The 20,969-nt window shown below is 46.9% G+C and overlaps 1 protein-coding gene across 4 annotated transcripts in view; it reads left to right on the top strand.

Moving 5' to 3' along the window:
• LOC115480891 (ubiquitin carboxyl-terminal hydrolase CYLD-like) overlaps positions 1-20,032 on the top strand; it is a 103,220-nt gene extending 83,188 nt beyond the window's left edge. For all 4 annotated transcript variants that reach the window (XM_030219874.1, XM_030219866.1, XM_030219884.1 and 1 more), the window contains exons 14-15: positions 2,715-2,937; positions 17,105-20,032. In XM_030219874.1, coding sequence (XP_030075734.1) covers positions 2,715-2,937; positions 17,105-17,289 — 408 coding nt within the window. In that variant the 3' untranslated portion in view covers positions 17,290-20,032. The remainder of the gene's footprint in view (positions 1-2,714; positions 2,938-17,104) is intronic.
• Positions 20,033-20,969: the final 937 nt, after the last annotated feature.

The raw sequence follows: 20,969 nt of genomic DNA, 5'->3' as shown, positions 1-20,969 counted from the left end.
CAGCTTGGCAGATGTTGAGACTTCTGGGGCACATGGCCTCCACGGTTCACATGACTCCCATGGCACGTCTCCGCATGAGATCATCTCAATGGACCCTAGCTTCCCAGTGGTATCAAGCTGCGGGAAGTCTGGAAGATGTGATCCAACTGTCCACCAACTTTCGGAATTCCTTGCAATGGTAGACAATTCGATCAAATTTGACTTTGGGATGTCCATTCCAAATCCCTCAGCTGCAAAAAGTGCTGACAACGGATGCATCCCTCCTGGGCTGGGGAGCTCATGTAGATGGGCTTCACACTCAAGGAGTTTGGTCCTCTCAGGAAAAAGGTCTTCAGATCAACCTCCTGGAATTACGAGTGATCTGGAACGCTCTAAAGGCTTTCAGAGACCAGCTGTCAAACCAAATCATATTGATTCAGACAGACAATCAGGTTGCTATGTATTACACCAACAAGCAGCGGGGCACTGGATCTCGCCCTCTGTGTCAGGAAGCCATCCAGATGTGGCTTTGGGCTCGCCGTCATGGCATGTTTCTCCAATCCACTTATCTGGCAGGAGTAAACAACAGTCTGGCCAACAGGTTGAGCAGGATAATGCAACCTCACAAGTGGTCACTGAACATGGGCATAGTCCGCAAGATCTTCTGAGCGTGGGGCACCCCCTTGGTGGATCTTTTTGCCACTCAGATCAATCACAAGGTCCCTCAGTTCTGTTCCAGGCTTCAGGCCCACGACAGACTAGCGTCAGATGCCTTTCTCCTACATTAGGGAATAGGCCTTCTGTATGCGTATCCTCCCATACCTCTAGTAGGGAAGACTTTGCTGAAACTCAGGCAAGACCGTGGAACCATGATCCTGATTGCACCCTTCTGGCTGCGTCAGATTTGGTTCCCTCTTTTTCTGGAGTTGTCCTCCGAGGAACCGTGGAGATTGGAATGTTTTCCAACCCTCATCACTCAGAACAAGGGGTCACTTCTACATCCCAACCTCCAGTCTCTGGCTTTCACTGCCTGGATGTTGAGGGCTTAGAATTCGCCTCCTTGGGTCTTTCAGAGGGTGTCTCTCGAGTCTTGTTTGTTTCCAGGAAAGATTCCACCTAGAGGTTTTACTCTTTCAAATGGAGGAGTTTTGCTGTTTGGTGTGATAGCAAGGCCCTAGATCCTCTTTCTTGTCCTACACAGACCCTACTTGAATACCTTCTGCACTTGTCAGAGTCTGGTCTCAAGACCAACTCCGTAAGTGTTCACCTTAGTGCGGTTAGTGCTTATCATCGCCGTGTAGACAGTAAGCCTTTCTCTGGACAGCCTTTAGTTGTTTGATTCATGAGAAGTTTGCTTTTGTCAAAGCCCCCGGTCAAACATCCACCAGTGTCATGGGATCTCAAGTTGTCTTTACCCAGCTGATGAAAGCTCCTTTTGAGCCACTGAATTCCTGCCATCTGAAGTACTTGACCTGGAAGGTCGTTTTCTTGGTGGCTGTTACTTCAGCTCGTAGAGTCCGTGAGCTTCAGGCCTTGGTAGTTCATGCACGTTATATCAAGTTCCAGCACAACAGAGTAGTCCTCCGCACACAGCCTAAGTTCCTGCCGAAGGTAATGTCGGAGTTCCATCTGAACCAGTGAATTGTCTTGCCAACATTTTTTCCCCGTCCTCATACCCGCCCTGGCAAAAGCAGTTTACATACCTTGGACTGCAAGAGAGCATTGGCCTTTTACGTGGAGCGGACAAAGGCCTCCAGACAGTCCGCCCAGTTGTTTGTTTCTTTCAACCCCAACAGGAGGGGAGTCGCCATCGGAAAACGCACAGTTTCTAATTGGCTAGCAGATTGCATTTCCTTCACTTATGCCCAAGCTGGGCTGTTTCTGGAGGGCCATGTCACTGCTCATAATATTAGAGCCATGGCTGCGTCAGTGGCTCACTTGAAGTCAGCCTCCATTGAAGAGATTTGCAAGGCTGCAACGTGGTCATCAGTCCACACATTCACATCTCACTACTTCCTCCAGCAGGATCGGTTCGGACAGGCGGTGCTGCAGAATCTGTTCAGGGTTTAGAATCCAACTCCACCCCCCTAGGCCCATTTTGATTCTGTTCCAGGCTGCACTCTCAGTTAGTTGATTTTTGTTTTTAGGTCAATCTATGTTATATCCTCGCCGTTCCGAGGCCCAATTGACCAATGTTCATTGTTTTGAGTGAGCCTGGTTGCTAGGGATACCCCAATTGTGAGAACAAGCAGCCTGCTTGTCCTCGGAGAAAGTGAAGATACTTACCTGTAGCAGTTATTCTCCGAGGACAGCAGGCTGATTGTTCTCACAAACCCGCCCTCCTCCTCTTTGGAGTTGTTTTTGTTACTGTTGTTTCTTGTTTATATGCTTTTTGATTAAACTAAGGAGCACGCTTGTGCCTTGGGCGGGAAGACATTCGTGCATGCGCAGTGCGTGCTGTTTGCACGACGGATCTTTCCCGAAATACTTTATTTTTGCTTGCAAAATTTCTTTGCCGGTTTCTGGGCTGCCGTGGACGACGACCCAACTGTGAGGCCAATCAGCCTGCTGTCCTCGGAGAATACATGCTACAGGTAAGTATCTTCGCTTTACAACATTCCTGGAGGTCCCCTCTGTACAACCCCATATAGGTTCCTTTTATGTGTCCGCTTCTACCGTATTCTTGCAGGTTCCTGTTGAGCGGTCTCCTCATGCTTTCTTACTTTTGCTTCCAGACTCACATGCATTACAGACGCAAGATGCACAAGCTGCAGAAGCTTAAATGTCCAGTGGAGTTCCAGATGAGCACCAGACACAGAGGCAGCTCTCGAGTTCCCAGAGAGACAATGGAGCTTTTTGCTGTATTGTGCATAGAGACCAGTCATTATGTCTCCTTTGTGAAATATGGGCCGGAGAAAGAGCACTGGATGTTTTTTGATAGCATGGCTGACAGACATGGTAAGAGGGAGATGGGGGTGAATGTCTTTGTAGCTTTTAGGATCTTGCATTACCCCCGCACTCCTCTTCCATTGCCTTGCTGCCTCTCTTTTTTTCTCACTTCCTTTTCATCCATACAAGACCAGTCCAGACAATTGGGTTATGTCTATCAGCAGATGAAGACAGAGAAAAAATGTAGTCTCAAGTAATTTGCCTCTTAAAGGTATTGTGCAGCCTGGAATGCTTATTATTTTTCTCTGTCTTCAAGCAGATGGTTGAAGGAGTGGAGGAGTGGCCTAGTGGTTAGGGTGGTGGACTTTGGTCCTGGGGAACTGAGGAACTGAGTTCGATTCCCACTTCAGGCACAGGCAGCTCCTTGTGACTCTGGGCAAGTCACTTAACCCTCCATTGCCCCATGTAAGCCGCATTGAGCCTGCCATGAGTGGGAAAGCGCGGGGTACAAATGTAACAAAAAAAAAAGGTCTGTCATCTCCACTTGGTGCTTTCAGCCAGCTCCTGTCCCAGTTGGAAATTTGATTAGGCTCCTTTTTCATATGTTGAGCTTATCTGTAGCTGGAGTAACACTTGGTGGGGCCAAGCCTTGTTTCCCCCCCCCCCCCCCCCCCCCCCCACACACACACTTCACTACTACACTGTTTTGCTGTGGGAGGATAACGGCTTTTATTGATCCCTTTGGGTATTTGGGTGACTGTTGGTTGGAATATGTGCGCCATATCATTTCTTGCTTTCTTTTTCACCTTGAGGTGAGCTAGCATTCCCCTAACAGTTCACATTTCAGTTGAGGAATAGCGGGCAGCCTCTTCTCTTTGTTCCTTGTTTTGTTTTTGGGGGTGGGGGGTTGCGGTGCTAGTGCTATCTCAGTGGCTTTCTGGAATCCTCTTTTTCTTTGTTTGACTGATGGTGTTGCTGAGGGGCCGATGCTCAAAGCTTACTGGGCTTATGTTCCATTTTGACCAGTTTTAGCCAGTTCTGCTCATATGTTATTGTGTGCCTAATTCTCAGTGGGTTTTGGCACTGATTTTACCATTTGAGAAAGCAGCAGCCAAAAACTATATGCCAGTGTATTAAAATCCACTTCTACTATCACCCGCCCAATCACTTCCTCTTTCTTCCCTACTTAATCTCTACACACTACTAACTGTATCTGATATTCTGGAATGACAATGTCTTAACAAAAATATGTAAGCCACATTGAGCCTGCAAATTGGTGGGATAATGTGGGATACAAATGCAATAAATAAATAAATAAATAAAACAAGCATTCCGTGTAATGCACAGAAGGGAAGCGCCTACCTGTAACATTCAAAGTTTTCCAACAGGACTGAGGTGGCATTGCATGTGAAAGGGCAGCTTCTGCATTTTTTAATAGTATCTGCACTTTTCATGTGCATGTATCATACAGTGGTGGAAATAAGTATTTGATCCCTTGCTGATTTTGTAAGTTTGCCCACTGACAAAGACATGAGCAGCCCATAATTGAAGGGTAGGTTATTGGTAACAGTGAGAGATAGCACATCACAAATTAAATCCGGAAAATCACATTGTGGAAAGTATATGAATTTATTTGCATTCTGCAGAGGGAAATAAGTATTTAATCCCTCTGGCAAACAAGACCTAATACTTGGTGGCAAAACCCTTGTTGGCAAGCACAGCGGTCAGACGTCTTCTGTAGTTAATGATGAGGTTTGCACACATGTCAGGAGGAATTTTGGTCCACTCCTCTTTGCAGATCATCTCTAAATCATTAAGAGTTCTGGGCTGTCGCTTGGCAACTCGCAGCTTCAGCTCCCTCCATAAGTTTTCAATGGGATTAAGGTCTGGTGACTGGCTAGGCCACTCCATGACCCTAATGTGCTTCTTCCTGAGCCACTCCTTTGTTGCCTTGGCTGTATGTTTTGGGTCATTGTCGTGCTGGAAGACCCAGCCACGACCCATTTTTAAGGCCCTGGCGGAGGGAAGGAGGTTGTCACTCAGGATTGTACGGTACATGGCCCCATCCATTCTCCCATTGATGCGGTGAAGTAGTCCTGTGCCCTTAGCAGAGAAACACCCCCAAAACATAACATTTCCACCTCCATGCTTGACAGTGGGGACGGTGTTCTTTGGGTCATAGGCAGCATTTCTCTTCCTCCAAACACGGCGAGTTGAGTTCATGCCAAAGAGCTCAATTTTTGTCTCATCTGACCACAGCACCTTCTCCCAATCACCCTCGGCATCATCCAGGTGTTCACTGGCAAACTTCAGACGGGCCGTCACATGTGCCTTCCGGAGCAGGGGGACCTTGCGGGCACTGCAGGATTGCAATCCGTTATGTCGTAATGTGTTACCAATGGTTTTCGTGGTGACAGTGGTCCCAGCTGCCTTGAGATCATTGACAAGTTCCCCCCTTGTAGTTGTAGGCTGATTTCTAACCTTCCTCATGATCAAGGATACCCCACGAGGTGAGATTTTGCGTGGAGCCCCAGATCTTTGTCGATTGACAGTCATTTTGTACTTCTTCCATTTTCTTACTATGGCACCAACAGTTGTCTCCTTCTCGCCCAGCGTCTTACTGATGGTTTTGTAGCCCATTCCAGCCTTGTGCAGGTGTATGATCTTGTCCCTGACATCCTTAGACAGCTCCTTGCTCTTGGCCATTTTGTAGAGGTTAGAGTCTGACTGATTCACTGAGTCTGTGGACAGGTGTCTTTCATACAGGTGACCATTGCCGACAGCTGTCTGTCATGCAGGTAACGAGTTGATTTGGAGCATCTACCTGGTCTGTAGGGGCCAGATCTCTTACTGGTTGGTGGGGGATCAAATACTTATTTCCCTCTGCAGAATGCAAATAAATTCATATACTTTCCACAATGTGATTTTCCGGATTTAATTTGTGATGTGCTATCTCTCACTGTTACCAATAACCTACCCTTCAATTATGGGCTGCTCATGTCTTTGTCAGTGGGCAAACTTACAAAATCAGCAAGGGATCAAATACTTATTTCCACCACTGTATGTGTGTGTATTCCGCACAATGTGGCAAATCATTTTAAAAACAAAAACACTCTCAAACGATAAAACACCATATTTAGATACTTACCAAAAAAATAAAAGGAAAAAAGTTGAAAAAAAAAAAAAAAGAACAGACAACACAAACCACCTTCTCTTTCCACTGCCTTATCTGAAACTAAAAAAAATACCTCATAGCTTAAGCTAACAGCTTTGGCAGGAAGAAGAAACTGACAGTTCTGTAACAACTTTACAAACAAATGACAGTCACCACCTGCTGGCCAAAGAAAGGAAATGCACATCATAAACAATCCTATATAATAATTCTCACCTCCAACATTCTATGCGTCTGCCAGCCTGTGTCCGTAACTTTCTTCACAGATGGGCTCCGAAGCCTCAGCTGATGTCACTAGACCCATTATGACGCATCTTATATAATTCTCACCCCCAACGTCCTATGCGTCTGCCTGCCTGCCTGTGTCCGTAACTTTCTTCACAGATGGGCTCCGAAGCCCCGAGGGTTGGCAGCGGGAAGGGGGCTCGAGAGGGTCACAGCAGGGGGGTCCAGGGGTCAGGAACTCCGAGGGGGGGTCGGGAAATCAGAGAAAGGGGGGTCTGCAAATTGGAGGGAGGGAGGCAGGGAGGTGGGGTCTGGAACTCGGAGAGAGGGAGGGGGGTCTGCAAATCGGAGGGAGGAAGGTGAGGTCTGGAACTTGGAGAGCGGGAGGGGTCTGGAACTCGGAGGGGGGTCTGGAATTTGAAGGGGTGGAGGGAGGGGGGTCTGGAATTCGGAGGGAGGGAGTGAGGGGGGTCTGGAACTCGGGGGGAGGGAGGGGGTCTGGAACTTGGAGGAGGAGACGAGAGGGGAGGAGGGGGGAATGCACCACCTGTACAAAAACTAAAAAAACAAAACAAAAAACAGGGGGACGACCCTGGAACTCGGAGGGAGGGAGGGGGAACGACAACCCTGGAACACGGAGGAAGGGGGGACACTGGAACTGGGTGGGAGGGAGGGGCCCCAGGCGCACACACTCTCTCTCACAGACACACTCGCACCCAGTCTCACTCTCTCTGTCACACACACACACTCGCAGATTCACTCTCTCTCTCTCTCACACAGTCACTCTCACACACACTCTCTCTCAAACATACACACTCCGAGGAAAACCTTGCTAGCGCCCGTTTCAATTGTGTCAGAAACGGGCCTTTTTTACTAGTAGCTATATAATTTACAAGCAGGAAAATTCTCTGTTTCACCACAGAAGCACCAACATTCTGGATGAAATAGCCCCAGTGAAAACAAATACCGGACAAAGGCAAAGAGCCAGCCCCATGGTATAATGAAGAACTGAAAAAGATAAACACTCATTGCAGAAGACTGGTACGCACATGGACGAAAAATAAAAATGCTCTGCGGCCTCTGCCGCTTGTCTGGCCCTGCGGCATCTGCCTCCTCCGTTGCACAGTAACATCTGCTTTCTCTGTTTTGGAAGTTTCCGATTTATCTCTTGCGAGCTGCATTAGCTACCCCTGTGGTTCAACATCGTCTGCTGCTTCTATTGCACAGCAGCATTGACTGCTTTTCTAGTGCAGCACTGTCAGTGGCTTCTCTGGCACTGCAGTTTTTGCTGCATTCTTGCACAGCAACATCTGTGGCCTTGTACAGAAGAACTCGAGGTGTCTGTGGCGCGGTAGCGTATGCTGTCTCTCTGATACAGTGGTTTTTGCTGTCACTGTAAAGAAGCCACCCAGGTCCTTTCTGGTACATGAGGCCATGCAGGAGCTTATTTCTGCTGAGTGGGCTACACCAGATGCCAATAAAAAATACCAACCAAAAGGAAAGGAAAAAAACCCTATGTGAAGAACGTCCAAAAGCAAAGTAGGGTGGACCAAATAAAGCTTTCAACGGACGATATAAAGAAATACTTTTATTGACAAAGCACCATAAAATAAAAGGACCCGACATGAGGCTGTGTTTCGGTGGTGTACCGCCTGCTTCAGGGGTAACAAATGCTCTATCAAAATATAGTGTGAATCATGGAGAAGTGATGAAACAAGTTCCAGATTCGGTGAAGCTCAACTGGAAGAACATCAATATAAATCGTCTTGCTTCCTACATCAGGAGTGAAACCATAAAGTGTGGGATGGTTTTACTCCTGTTGTGACAAGCAGGACAATTTATATTGATGTTCTTCTAGTTGAGCTTCATCGATCTGGAACTTGTTTTATCACATCTCCATGATCCACAATACATTTTGACAGAGCGTTTGTGACCATTGAAGCAGGTGGTTCTCCACTGAAACATGGCCCCATGTCGAATCCTTTTATGGTGCTTTGTCAATAAAAGTGTATTTCTTTACATTGTTCATTAGAAGTTGTACTCTGCTACTCTAGACGCCAGCCTGTGATTGGCTAGGACTGTGGCTCACTTACTTCCTGTATCTCAGGAGGATTAAGGGAGATTCAAGCTCCCTAAGGTTTATGTCTTGTGGCAGCAGTGACCAAGAAGACAATTCTGCCCGTGGACGGTGGGATAGCACTCAAGGATCCTCAGGATAGGAAGCTGAGAAGTGGGGTCATCAGAGGACGAAAGGGAGTCCACAACTCTCTGGAGTTAGCCTATCTGGCGGATTGCTTCTATGATCTCATCAAGGCATCTGCCTAAGCAGGTGGCTCTGGTAGTCACCGCTAGGTGTTTGCTTTTTACTGTTCCATTGGTCAGTAGATGCTGCTTCCAAGCAGTGGCTGACCAAGCTTCCTTTTAGACAGAAACTGTTGCTCAGGGAGAATTTGGAGAGGCTGATCAAGGATTTAGGGGACTCTTAAGATGCAGCAGTTGCCGAAGGACAAGCCTAGGGGTTCCTTTCACTTATCCCAATCTTGTCCTTGTTTTTGAGACACTAGGATGTATAGGCCTGGAAAGGCTCCTTATCAGAGGCCACGTTATCAGCAAAAGCAGTCCCTTCGCTCAGAGAGGAAATCTGCTCAGTCCCCCAGATCTTCGGCTTCTTGCCCCTCACAACGATGGGGTCATGGTCCACTCTTCACAAGACTTACAGACGACTGGCTCACCAGATTTTTCGAAGAGCGGACTAGTGGGTTTTGGGACATTTTCAAAGACAGTTACAGATGAGAGTTCTGCTCTACAATTGAGGATTTTTTTCTTGGAGTCCCCATTCAAGGCTGTGTGCAAGCAATAAACTGTACTTTCCATTCTGCAGAACCTGTAATCTTTGGTGGCAGTCCTTCTGATTCCCTTACGTGAAAGGGGCCAGGGTTGTTGTTCAGTTTATTTTGTAGTGCCTAAGAAAAGAGGCTTCTTTCAGCCAGTTCGTGATTTCATGCAAGTAAACAAGTCTCTGCGGGTCAGGAATTTCTGCAGGGTCAGGAATTTCTGCATGGAAACCTTGCGATTTGTGATAGTGGTGGTAAGTCCGGGAGAGTTTCTGACATTCCTGGTTCTCAAAAAATTCTATTTTCATATTCCCACTTGGCTGCCCCACCAGCTTTTCTTGAGGTTTGTGGTGCTGAATCAGCAGTTTCAAGCCATGCCTTTCAGTCTTTTTATGGCTCCCAGAATTTTTTCCAAAGTCATCATAGTCATGGCAGTGTTCCTCCAGAAGGAGGCGTCAGGGTTCATCCGTATCTGGATGACTGGCTAATCAGGGCCTCCTTCCCAGAGGTTGGAATACCACGGGGTCCTTTTTGATACTGGAGGGGTTTAGGGGACAGAGGAGACTCGCTGGGTGGCTGGAGGAGGGCAGGGGAGAGAAGAGCATCGGTGGGTGGCTGGAGGGGGAGCAGGGGAGAGAGGAGAATCGCTGGGTGGCTGGAGGGGGGACAGAGGAGACACACTCGCACCCAGCAGTCTCACTCTCTCTCTGCCACACACACACACTCGCACATTCACTCTCTCTACAACACACAGTCAATCTCACACATATTCTCTCAAACATACACACTCCGAGGAAAACCTTGCTAGCGCCCGTTTCATTTGTGTCAGAAACGGGCCTGTTTTACTAGTTCAGATATAAGATGCATTAGGGTCCCCACATGAGCATTACATGACCAACATAAATCTGATTTACTAGCTCCTGATAACTTGCATTTTCTAGGGGTCCACAATACTCTGTGAAGAAATACATTGATTGAGTTAAGGAGGCAGACAAAGAGACTCTGGGACCATGTACCCAAAACATGGACCATTGGGAATCTGATGTGGAGTCATCCCTTTTCCACACCTGTTGGATACTGAGACAAGAATGAGTGAGAGAGGCCTGAAAGGTTTTATAGAACATAGAGGCACAGTGGGAAATAACACAGGAACCAGTAATGAAGGCTTCTACTGTAAGCCTTTCATAAGCAAATAATTGATAAGGTTGGCTGGCCTAGATTTGATAGCATGCTGTAGTTGTAACCAGTGTAAAAATTGAGATCTAGGGAGGTTGTAATCATTTTGGAGTTGAGCAAATGTTTCAAATTGTCCGTTTGTTATTAGTTGACTAAGGTATCAGGTGTTTCTCCAAAGACAAGCAGGCTGATATTCTCACAAGTGGGGTGACGCCACGTCGGCCCCGGAGGATTTTAAAGCAAAATCTCAAAATCTCTTTACGGCGTTCCGTCGCGCGAGCGATCGTACTGCGCATGTGCGCACACCTCTTCCCGCTCGCCGTGCGGACACGCCCCTCAGTTTTTCTTTTTCCGCGTCTGAGGAGACACGGAGTTCGTTAGGGCTTCGTGTTTTCTTCAGGTCTTCGGAGTTAAATCTCTTTTTTATTTTTTCATTTGTACTTTTCATGGCAGGCTCATTGTGGCTTATATATACAGGTATTTTTTATACCTGAGGCAAGAAAAAATTTAAGTAATTGCCAGAGTCACAAGGGGCTGTGCCTGAACAAAGCATATAAGCTTCTCTTTTCTTTTTTCTTGAAAGTGCTGGTATATTGTTATCTGTGGGCTCTCTCTAGCCAGCAAACTAAACAAGCCCACATTTTTAGGATCCATTTATTAAAACTTTACAAATGGCTCTCCAGAGCTGTGACAGCCTGCTCCAGCACACCACTGTCTTTAAGCCCCAACAAGTGGTAAAGGTGTATGTCACAGGAAAAACCAGGAACCTAAGCAGGTGCAACCTGGTGACACAATATCAGTGGTGTAACCTTTGAAGTGAGTCTCCACCCGCCTCGGCGCCTCCTGCTCTGCAGGTCATTCGGGCGCATCGGAGGATGTGTCTTGGGCCGGATCATCTCCCTGTGAAGCGCAAGTAGTGTCTCAAAGAAACGAGACGTATTCTACTCTGCCAGGGATGCCCAAAGGAGATCATTCTGGAGTCCGACAGAGACCGATGCACGCTGGGTATAGTTATGCATCGAATAGGTCTCCACCTGCCTCGGCGCCTCCTGCTTGGCAGGTCATTCGGGCGCATCGGCGGATGTGTCTTGGGCCGGATCATCTCCCTGTGAAGCGCAAGTAGTGTCTCAAAGAAACGAGACGTATTCTACTCTGCCAGGGATGCCCAAAGGAGATGCCCAGAGCTTTGCTCCCTCGGTTATGGAGGTATCCGGGCTTCAGACATCAGTCGGTGCCGAGAGCGTTGCTCCCTCTGTTATGGAGGTATCCTGGCATTGGACGTCGATGCACCGGTACGTCGGTACCAGGTATCATCGGTACCATGGGTCCCGTCGGCACCGGGTATCATCGGTACCATGGGTGCCGTCGATGCCGAGTGTCATCGGTGCCATGGGTGCTGTCGGTACCGGGTATCATCGGTGCCATGAGTGCCGTCGGTACCGAGTATCATCGGTGCCATGGGTACTGTCGGTACCGAATATCATCGGTGCGTCGGTACCGAGGAGTATCGATACCAACTACATTGGTACCATGGTCGGTGTCATGGGTCCCGTCGGTACCGGGTATCATCGGTACCATGGGTCCCGTCGGCACCGGGTATCATCGGTACCATGGGTGCCGTTGATGCCGAGTGTCATCGGTGCCATGGGTGCTGTCGGTACCGGGAATCATGGGCACCATCGGCACCAGGTATCATGGGCACCATCGACTATCGGTACCAGGTATCATCGCCCATCGGTACCGAGTATCATGACTGCCATCGGTACCATAGTATCAGGTATCCTCGGTACCGTGGATACATGGGTATCAGGTATCATGGATGCCGTCGGCACATGAGTACCATCGATACCAGATATCATGACCAGGTACCATCGGTGCCATGGGTGCCATTGGTACCAGGTGTCATGAGCACCGTCGGTGCCATGTGTACCATCGGTACCGTCGGTGCTGTTGGTGCCGGATATCATGGGTACCATTGGTACCACATGTCATGGGTACCATCGGTACCAGGTATCATGGGTACCATCGATACCAGATACCATGACTATCATCGGTACCAAGTACCATGGGTACCATCGGTACCATGTGTATCATCGGTACCGTCGGTGCCATGGTCTAGCAGTCTGGTTTCGATTCCCTTGCATTTCCAGACTTTGTCCTTGGCTTCGGGACCATGGGTACCATTGGATGCCATGGGTGCTACCGCCTCCTGCGGCATCTGGCTTTTCACCTGGTCTCCTTCACCGATGCTGCCTCTGGTATGGGTGTTCGCACCCTACTGGGGCAACTTCTCGACCCATAGTAGCCTCCATATCGGACGTGTTTGGATCTGAGCTGCTCTGTTTGAGTAGTTAGTTCAGTTCAATGATGGTCATCTGACATTACAGTGGAGATTGTGAATCCCAATGCCCAGATGCTAGAGGTCCTGGACTACTATCTTCACCTGAGTCTTCTGCACTCAGAACAGATAGGAGTTCTAAGAACTTACTTCGGCGCCCCCGGGGCCAGAGCATACATCCTTAGCCTCTTTTGGAGAATGGCGTACCAGGCTGGCATGATCGCATCCCAAATCAAGTCTTGTCAGATCTTTACGAGCATTCCCACCGGAGTAGGCTAGACCTTTTCACCAAGTGGTCAGGTGGCACACGGTGTGTCGCAGGTTCCTGTCCAAGGGCATTTTCGACACTTGTAATGTAACACCTAGATTTCTGCTCTAGGTACAGTGATGCGCAGACTCTCATGACTGTGTGCCTCTCTCCTGGAGGAGGAGACTCAGCAGAAAACTGTAGATATGCTGTACATACACTTCCTCATCTTGGAAGTTCTTTAGAGAGAGGAGTAGTTTTCCTTGTGCCTTAAGGGGTCGTACCTATACTCCTACTTCTCGACAGCCGGTTCGGGCTATGCCTCAGCACGCTCGTTCTAGTCAGCGGCGTGCACCTAATCAGGCCCCTGCAGCTATTCCCCAGGAAACAGAGGGGTTTTTGACTGGCTCCAATTCAGTATAGCCACTAAAAAAAAAAAAAAAAAAAAAAAAATGTCCGTACCGGCCATTCTGCCTGTCGGGGGGGGAAGTTTACATTTTCTCCACCAAAGGTGACTTCTTTTATCCTCCAACCGGTGGGGTTTTTCAACTAGTCCGGTTAGGATACATTCTCAATCTGGAATCAAACCCTCCACATTGTTCATTGGAAGCTTAATCCTTTAGCTTCCATCAAAAGTGAGTACTTGCAGAGGAACTCTCTGCTTTTCTCAGCGCCAATGCAGTCGAGCCCGTTCCACCAGGGCAAGAAGGGTTGAGATTCTATTCCAGGTCTTTCTTTGTGGGTTGCGTCCCATCATAGACATAAGGGGCCTAAACAGATTTGGTTCAGGATGCTTTCCCTGGGCATCCTTCTTCCCATACTTCAGGAAAACGATTGGTTATGCTCTCTGGATTTACAGGATACTTATACTCTCTTTGCATCCAGAGTATGTTTTTTTCCTAGTGCCTGGCTGTTGTTGCAGCGTATCTTCATGGACTGGGAGTGCATGTGTTCCCTTAACACGATGATTGCCCGTCTCAACAGATTACAGCACAGTACATATTGAGACTTCTAGACACATGGCTTCCGCAGTTCATGTAACTCCCATGGCACTTTTGCACATGACATCCGCTCAGTGCATCCTAGCTTCCCAGTGGTATCAAGTTTAGGGTATCTAGAGGATGTAACCCGACTGTTCGCCAGTCTTCGGTATTCCCCTCAGAGGTGGTTAATTCTCTCTATTTTGATTCTGAGGCATCTTACTCAGTCAAAAGCTGCTGACGAAGGTTGCATCCCTCCTGGCTATCCAACCAAATTATTTTAATTCAACAAACAATCGGGTTGTGATGTACTCGATAACAAAGGAGTACTGGATCTTGCCCTCTGAGTTAGGATGCCATGCAGATGTAGCGGTGGGCCCGCAATGCGGCATGTTTTTTCCAAGCCACTTATCTAATTGGCGTAAACAGCAGTCTGGCCGACAGGCTGAGCAGGATAATGCTACAGTTGAGCATGCCTATAGTTCGAAAGACCCCTCAGTGAATCTTTTGCTACTTAGTCCAATCGCAAAGTCCCTCAGTTCTGTTCCAGGCTGCAGGTTCACGGCAGGCTACCATCGGATGCCTTTCTCCTTCTTTGGGAGACAGGTTTTCCGTATGCGTATCCTCCCATACATCTGGTGGAAAAGACTTTGCTGTTTCTCAAGCAAGATTGTGGAGCCATGATTCTGATTGCTCTTTTCTAGCTGCGTCAGATAGGATTCCCTCTTCTTCTGGAGTTGGAATGTTTTCCAGCTCTCATTACGCAGAACGAGGGGGCACTTCTACATCCCAACCTCCAATCTCTGGCTCACACGGTCTGGATGTTGAGAGTGGGGTTTCGTTGAGTTTTCCAGAGTGTCTCCCGACTCTTGCTTGCTTTCAGAACAGATTTCACAAAGAGGTGTTATTCTTTTTCATGGAAGAGGTTTGCCGTCTAGTGTGACAGCAAGGCCCTAGATCCTGCATCTTGTCTTATACAGACCTTGCTTGAGTTCTTTCTACACCTGTCTGAGTCTGGTCTCAAGACCAACTCTGTCAGTATTCATCTTTGTGCAATAGAGCTTATCATCAACGTGTGAAAGGTCAGCCTTTAGCTGTCCACTTCACGAGAGGTTTATCTCTCCCCCAATATTGAGAGAATTCCTTGTATGTGTCTAGGGGAGATTATTTCTGTTGGGCTTAGCACCCACAATAATTTTGACAGTTGGCTCTTATGCTTCGATCAGAGTTCCTATCACTCCTTATCCAGTATCTTGGGGTCCCAATGTCGTTTTCATCCAGCTGCTGCAAGCTCAATTCGGGCCACTGGATTCCTGCCATCTGAAGTATTGGACCTGGAAGGTCGTTTTCCTTAGTGGCTGTTCCTTCAACTCGTAAGGTCGGTGAGCTTCGGTCTCTAGTAGCTCAAGCGCCTTACCTTACTTCTCATCTTAACAGAGTAGTTCTCTGCATGCAGACAAAGTTCTTACTGGCGCTGGAATCAGAGTACCAGCTGATCCAGTCAGTTGTCTTGCCAACATTCTTTCTCCCTCATCTTACAAGCCCTGGCGAAAGCAAGCTCCGCACTTTTTGCGTGGAGCAGACGAGCTCCCTCGGACGGTCCGCCCAGTTGTTTATTTCTTTTAATGCCAGTTGCTGTCGGAAACTGCATAATTTCTTCTTGGATAGCAGAGTGCATCTCCTTCATTTTTGTCCAAGCTGGACTGACTCTAGAAGGCCATGTCACGGCTCACAAAATTAGAGCCATGGCTGAGTCGGTGGCTCATCTAAGATCAGTCACTATTGAAGAGATCTGCAAAGCTGCGGTGTGGTCATCAGTCCACACATTTTCATCTTACTACTGCCTTCAGCAATAGCCGACTCGTCAGTCGGTTTGGGCAGTCAGGGCTGCAGAACTTCTTTGGTGTTTAGAATCCAACTCCAACCCTCCTAAGCCCATTTTTGTTCTGTTCCAGGCTACACTCATTTAGATATTTCTTCTTTTCAGGTCAATTTTATTCTGGCCTCGCCGTTGCGAGACTCAATTGACCACTGTTTGTTGTGTTGTGTAAGCCTGGAAGCTAGGGATACCCCACTTGTGAGAATATCAGCCTGCTTGTCTTTGGAGAAAGAGTAGTTACTTACCTGTAACAGGTGTTCTCCGAAGACAGCAGGCTGCATATTCTCACAAACCCTCCCACCTTCCCCTTTTGGAGTTGTCTCCTCCATCTTTTGGATTTAACTGAGGGGCGTGTCCGCACGGCGAGCGGGAAGAGGTGTGCGCACATGCGCAGTACGATCGCTCGTGCGACGGAATGCCGTAAAGAGATTTTGAGATTTTGCTTTAAAATCCTCCGGGGCCGACGTGGCGTCACCCCACTTGTGAGAATATGCAGCCTGCTGTCTTCGGAGAACACCTGTTACAGGTAAGTAACTACTCTATCCTTTGAGTCAGAGTTATTTACAGTATTCAGTGGGGTTATCTCTCATCAGAATCTGGATCTAATCATGTTTTGAACATAATCTGTGTGAAAGCCACAACGTCCGTGCAAAATCTCTGTACTTCTGTACCTTTCACTTGTTTTGCTTCTGAATCTTCTCTATTCCTTTGAATTCACTGTAAATTTCTGAGGCCGCGTTGTTTCTCTGATCTTCCTCTGAGGCCTACTGAGATCCTCAGTTTTTTGTTGCTGACTTGCTTCCTCACGCCCCCACCACTTCTTCCTACATCTGACACCTTGCTTAACACTTAATGTGAGTTTAACAATATACAGACTCAATCCTCAGGTCTCAGTACTGGAACAGCAGGGTGTGTGCTGCAAGACAAGACCAAGGTGCATTGGCAAGGCTTTCAGGGAGGGATCTCAGTACTGGTACAGCAGGAGGCACTGCGGGACAAGAACAAGGTGCATCGGCACCTAACCTTTATACCTTTCAGGAAATCTAGACTGCCCCTATTTGACTGACTGTACATTTGTCCTTTAGATTGTAAGCTTCTTGAGCAGGGACTGTCCTTCTATGTTAAATTGTACAGCGCTGCGTAACCCTATTAGCGCTTTAGAAATGTCAAGTAGTAGTAGTAGTTTTCATTGAGGGGTCTCTACTGGAATAATGGGGAGTGTTGCAGGGCAAGACCAAGGTGCGTTAGCAGAACTTTCAGGGAGGGGTCTTTGTACTGGAATAGCAGGGGGCTGTAGGGTAGGATTCAGGAATTCTGCTTTCTCTCTCAGCTGTTGCTGGCAATGGGACTTGTTTTCATATGCTTCTTTTTATGTCTTAAACCAGGTGATGAGAATGGGTACAACATTCCCACGGTAACACTCTGCCCTGAAGTTGCTAAGTACCTGGAGTCGCCAGTAGCTGAGCTGGCAGTCCAGCGGCCACGAGAGATGGATGGTGTGGCCAAGCGGCTTTTCTGTGATGCCTACATGTACCTGTATCAGAGCAGAAAGATGGCGCTCTACAAATGAAAGCCACCGCTTGAGCCTGCAGGGCAGGATTCCAGAGTCCACTAGGAACACTTAATGGATAGCACTTGGAAGTTACTGAACACTTGAAACATGGCTGGGCCTGTTGCTGCTGGGCAGTGCAGTGAAGGGCACATTATTAGCACGCTGACTTTACGACCTTAACTCTGATGTAAGTTTTCTAGTGTTGCACTATAGGATCTGTGTGTAATGTGAGAACCACCCAAGCAGAACACAGACTTGATGTTTTCATAGGACTTGATCCTTTAGAAAATATAAGCTAAGGAAATGAAATGTTTATTCTATGAAATATATACATTTTGGATTGAGAGGTGAGCATAGGAAATAGAATGTATATTCCCTGCAGAGGATTAGTCTGGAAATGTGCATCTCTATCGCTGGCAGGATTCTGTTGGCCCATTGCTTCTGCACTCTGTCATATCATGGTATCTTCCCTGATTGAATGGTCATGAGAACAGGAGCAGACTCTCATGTTGTTACTGTTAACTGTATGTGTCCACCAGTGCCAGTCTTGTAAACAGAATAACTGTTTCAGTTTGAGTGATAGCACTGCACTTCGTTGAAGTTGCCTTCAGATTTGGTAGCACCAATAATGTGTAACAGGATTAATTTACATTGGACAGCTGTGCCCCTGTTGATATGCTCTGTGAATTGTTTTGCTGATTATCCAAACACTGTGAGATGTGATGATTTAATGGGACAGCATATTCCAGTCCAGCACTCAGGATGCAAGAACAGCTCACCTGTGTGGGATCAAGAAAGAACTTGTAGCTTGAGGAACATAATTCCTAAAATATGAGAGCAATCACAAAGAGCACTTCTAGCATGTGTATAACAAAATGATGATTTGTAGACGACACAGAAGTGTTCCCTGGGAGAACTAAAAGCGATTAAGGGGAGGCTGTGTTGGTAAGTTCGTAACGGTGTGGGAACCTTTCATTCGATGGACTAGTAGAGAATCATTCGTGTTGGGTTAACTGTTGGTAGTGGGGGAGAAGGGAGGAGGAGCATTTGTGGGGATACGTGGCTGAAATTGTTCTGTCTGGTACATAAATGTTATGTTTATGTTTAAAACTCGAAAAATAAAATTGGAAAAAGTAATCATTAGGAAGGCAAAAAAAGCGTGTATTTTCTAGAGTAAATGATTAAGAAAATGTACCATAGTTTGTCCTGTCTGTCTGTCCTAATTAGATTGTAAGCTCTGTCAAGCAGGGACTGTCTCTTCATGTTCAAGTGTACAGCACTGTGTACGTCTAGCAGTGCTATAGAAATGATAAGTAGTAGTAGTAGAAAGACAGTGAAAGTAGTGGCATACTGTGGGTCCTTAGCACCCAAGGTGCCAGTACTTACATTTGTCTTCCTACATACATGTTAATCTCTGGTCCCCAGCTGACAGCAGGAGAGCACAGCTGACTTTTCTTTAACCTTCTCTTCCTATCACTGGTGCTTCTCCTGCCCACACAGATTACAGTTCAGATCAGCTGTTGGAACTGCCTAGTGTTCTGGAGATTTCTACTATGTACCAACAAACTGATTCTCAAAACTCGCCGCCAGCGGTAAGGCCAATTATTGCTGGAATAGCAAACAGAGAAATCTGCGTGGAATGCTCAGAGGGCTTTAGCGCAGGAACAACTTGCGTGGCAGAGATGGTCGCAAATTGTATTTAAATGTATGTTAATGAGATCATTTGCTATGCCTTCCCAATGCTCGGAGAACAGCACACAAACAAATCTTGCTCTTACCGCTGGAACAATATCGCTCAGAGCTGGTAGTAAAAGGTTTGAGGAGACGATTTATTTTGATTTTCAGTTTAGAATCTGTTTTGATTTCTTTTGGAAGCGGAAGAAAGCCCATGCAAGCCAGTATACTCCGGTACTAAGAAATAAATTTATTTGAGCCTGAGCAGACCCGAAAGTGAAAGCACACATTGGTGCCTTTTTTCTGTGCTTAAATATAAGCTTTCCAAGTAAAAATAAATACATAAATAAATTGAAAAGCCTGTATTTAAAAGTGCAGAAGAGCGGCACTGATATGTGTTTCTGTCTGGTTTGCCTGACACAGGTGCACAAGATGCGCTTACCGTGAAACTCTTGCACATGCGCCTAGCACATTTCTCTGCCTTGCTTTTGCGTTTACAGCACTCATATAATTTGAATATCATTTCCTTTGAGCATCACAACGTTATTTTTCTGTGCTGGTCTGGTGATATGGAATCTGTAGTCTTGGTTTTACTATGGGAGTTCCGAGACTCAGCCTGCCTGGCCTGCCATATCATGAACTTCACTCTCCTCTCCTTCTGTCAGCTGGGATCAGGTGGCAGAGTGAGGGGGGAATTAGAGAGTTGGCAGAGAAAAGAGAGGTAATTGACAGTGTCTGTGAGCATTGATCAGTGTTTATGCACCAATTGTAGATTCACCTGATTTCTTCAGGGCCATCGCCACATTGGCTTTGGGGTTAGGGGCTGACTTTATAATAATGGGGTGGGGGGATTTTAATCAGGTGCAGGATCCTGGTTTGGACAGGCAGTCAGCAAGTGGCAGGCACCAGTCTAGGTCTGGTGGTGGTCTTGCATCCATAATGTCACAACGTAGCATATGCAATATCCTGTCCAACTGGGTTTTACTTTTTATTCGCCTATGCATCACTCTTACTCATATATAAACTATTTTCTGGTTTCAGGATTCTTCAATACATGGGATTGTCATTTCTGATCATGCAGCAGTTATTGTTCCGGGGGGGGGGGGGGGGGGGGGGGGGGGGGGGGGGGAATTCCTCTTGTATGCACAGGCCTTTTTGACATTTTAATGCTGCATAGTTGCAGGATGTTGCTTTTTTGGAATTAATTGTTTCTGTGACTAATGATTACTTTAAATATAATCAAATGATTTTCCACAGGCAAAAATTGTGTCAAGCATATTACTCATAAAGTAGCAGTCATGGCTTCGTGTCTTTACTACGATTTAGGAATAAACAAAGCATCAAAGAGCTCCAGGACAATATTAATCCTCTATAGCTGAACAGATCTATAAGATCAACTCTTCATCATCGGCCACCAAAAAACCTTCTGAAGTTGCACCAAATGTCATGTGTTTAATGATTACTTTAGTCAGACCTTGCTGCCTGACTGTGGACCCTGTGCTTGGTGGGAGGCTTATATGGCCACAGTTCATGGTGTAATTATCACTTATTTAGTTGGGAGGGCAAGGGAGCAGAGGAGGGAGGTGGGTGGCTTGGAGGGGGAAATGCTACAGCTCAATTGGCGTTGCGTGGTGACGTTTGAGCCTGATGTTTATGCTATGCTGCAAAAGGTTAAATATACATATAATGCTCTACTGAGAAGGGGGCAGGGCATTCTATCTGTATGCGTAAGTCGTATTATTCAGAGAATAACAAGTTGGGTCAACTTTTATCCCAGTAGTTGAAAGGAAAAAGATGCAGGGGGTGAGTGTCACAGGTGGTAGGAGGACAGTCAAGGTGTATGTTAAGGATAAGGATATTGCCTCTGAATTTTGCAATTTTTATGATAAATTGTATACTTCTGACTGATTTTTTTTGTAGGGATTTGGTTGCGTTTTTGGTGCACTTACCACATCCAGTACTTTTGGAGTAGTAGAGTATGCAACTTGGTGCACTGATAAGTGAGGGTGAGATTCGGGAGGTCC

The sequence above is a fragment of the Microcaecilia unicolor genome, chromosome 1, assembly GCF_901765095.1.
Source record: "Microcaecilia unicolor chromosome 1, aMicUni1.1, whole genome shotgun sequence".
Taxonomy (NCBI): domain Eukaryota; kingdom Metazoa; phylum Chordata; class Amphibia; order Gymnophiona; family Siphonopidae; genus Microcaecilia; species Microcaecilia unicolor.
This window is presented reverse-complemented; position numbering and strand designations above follow the sequence as displayed.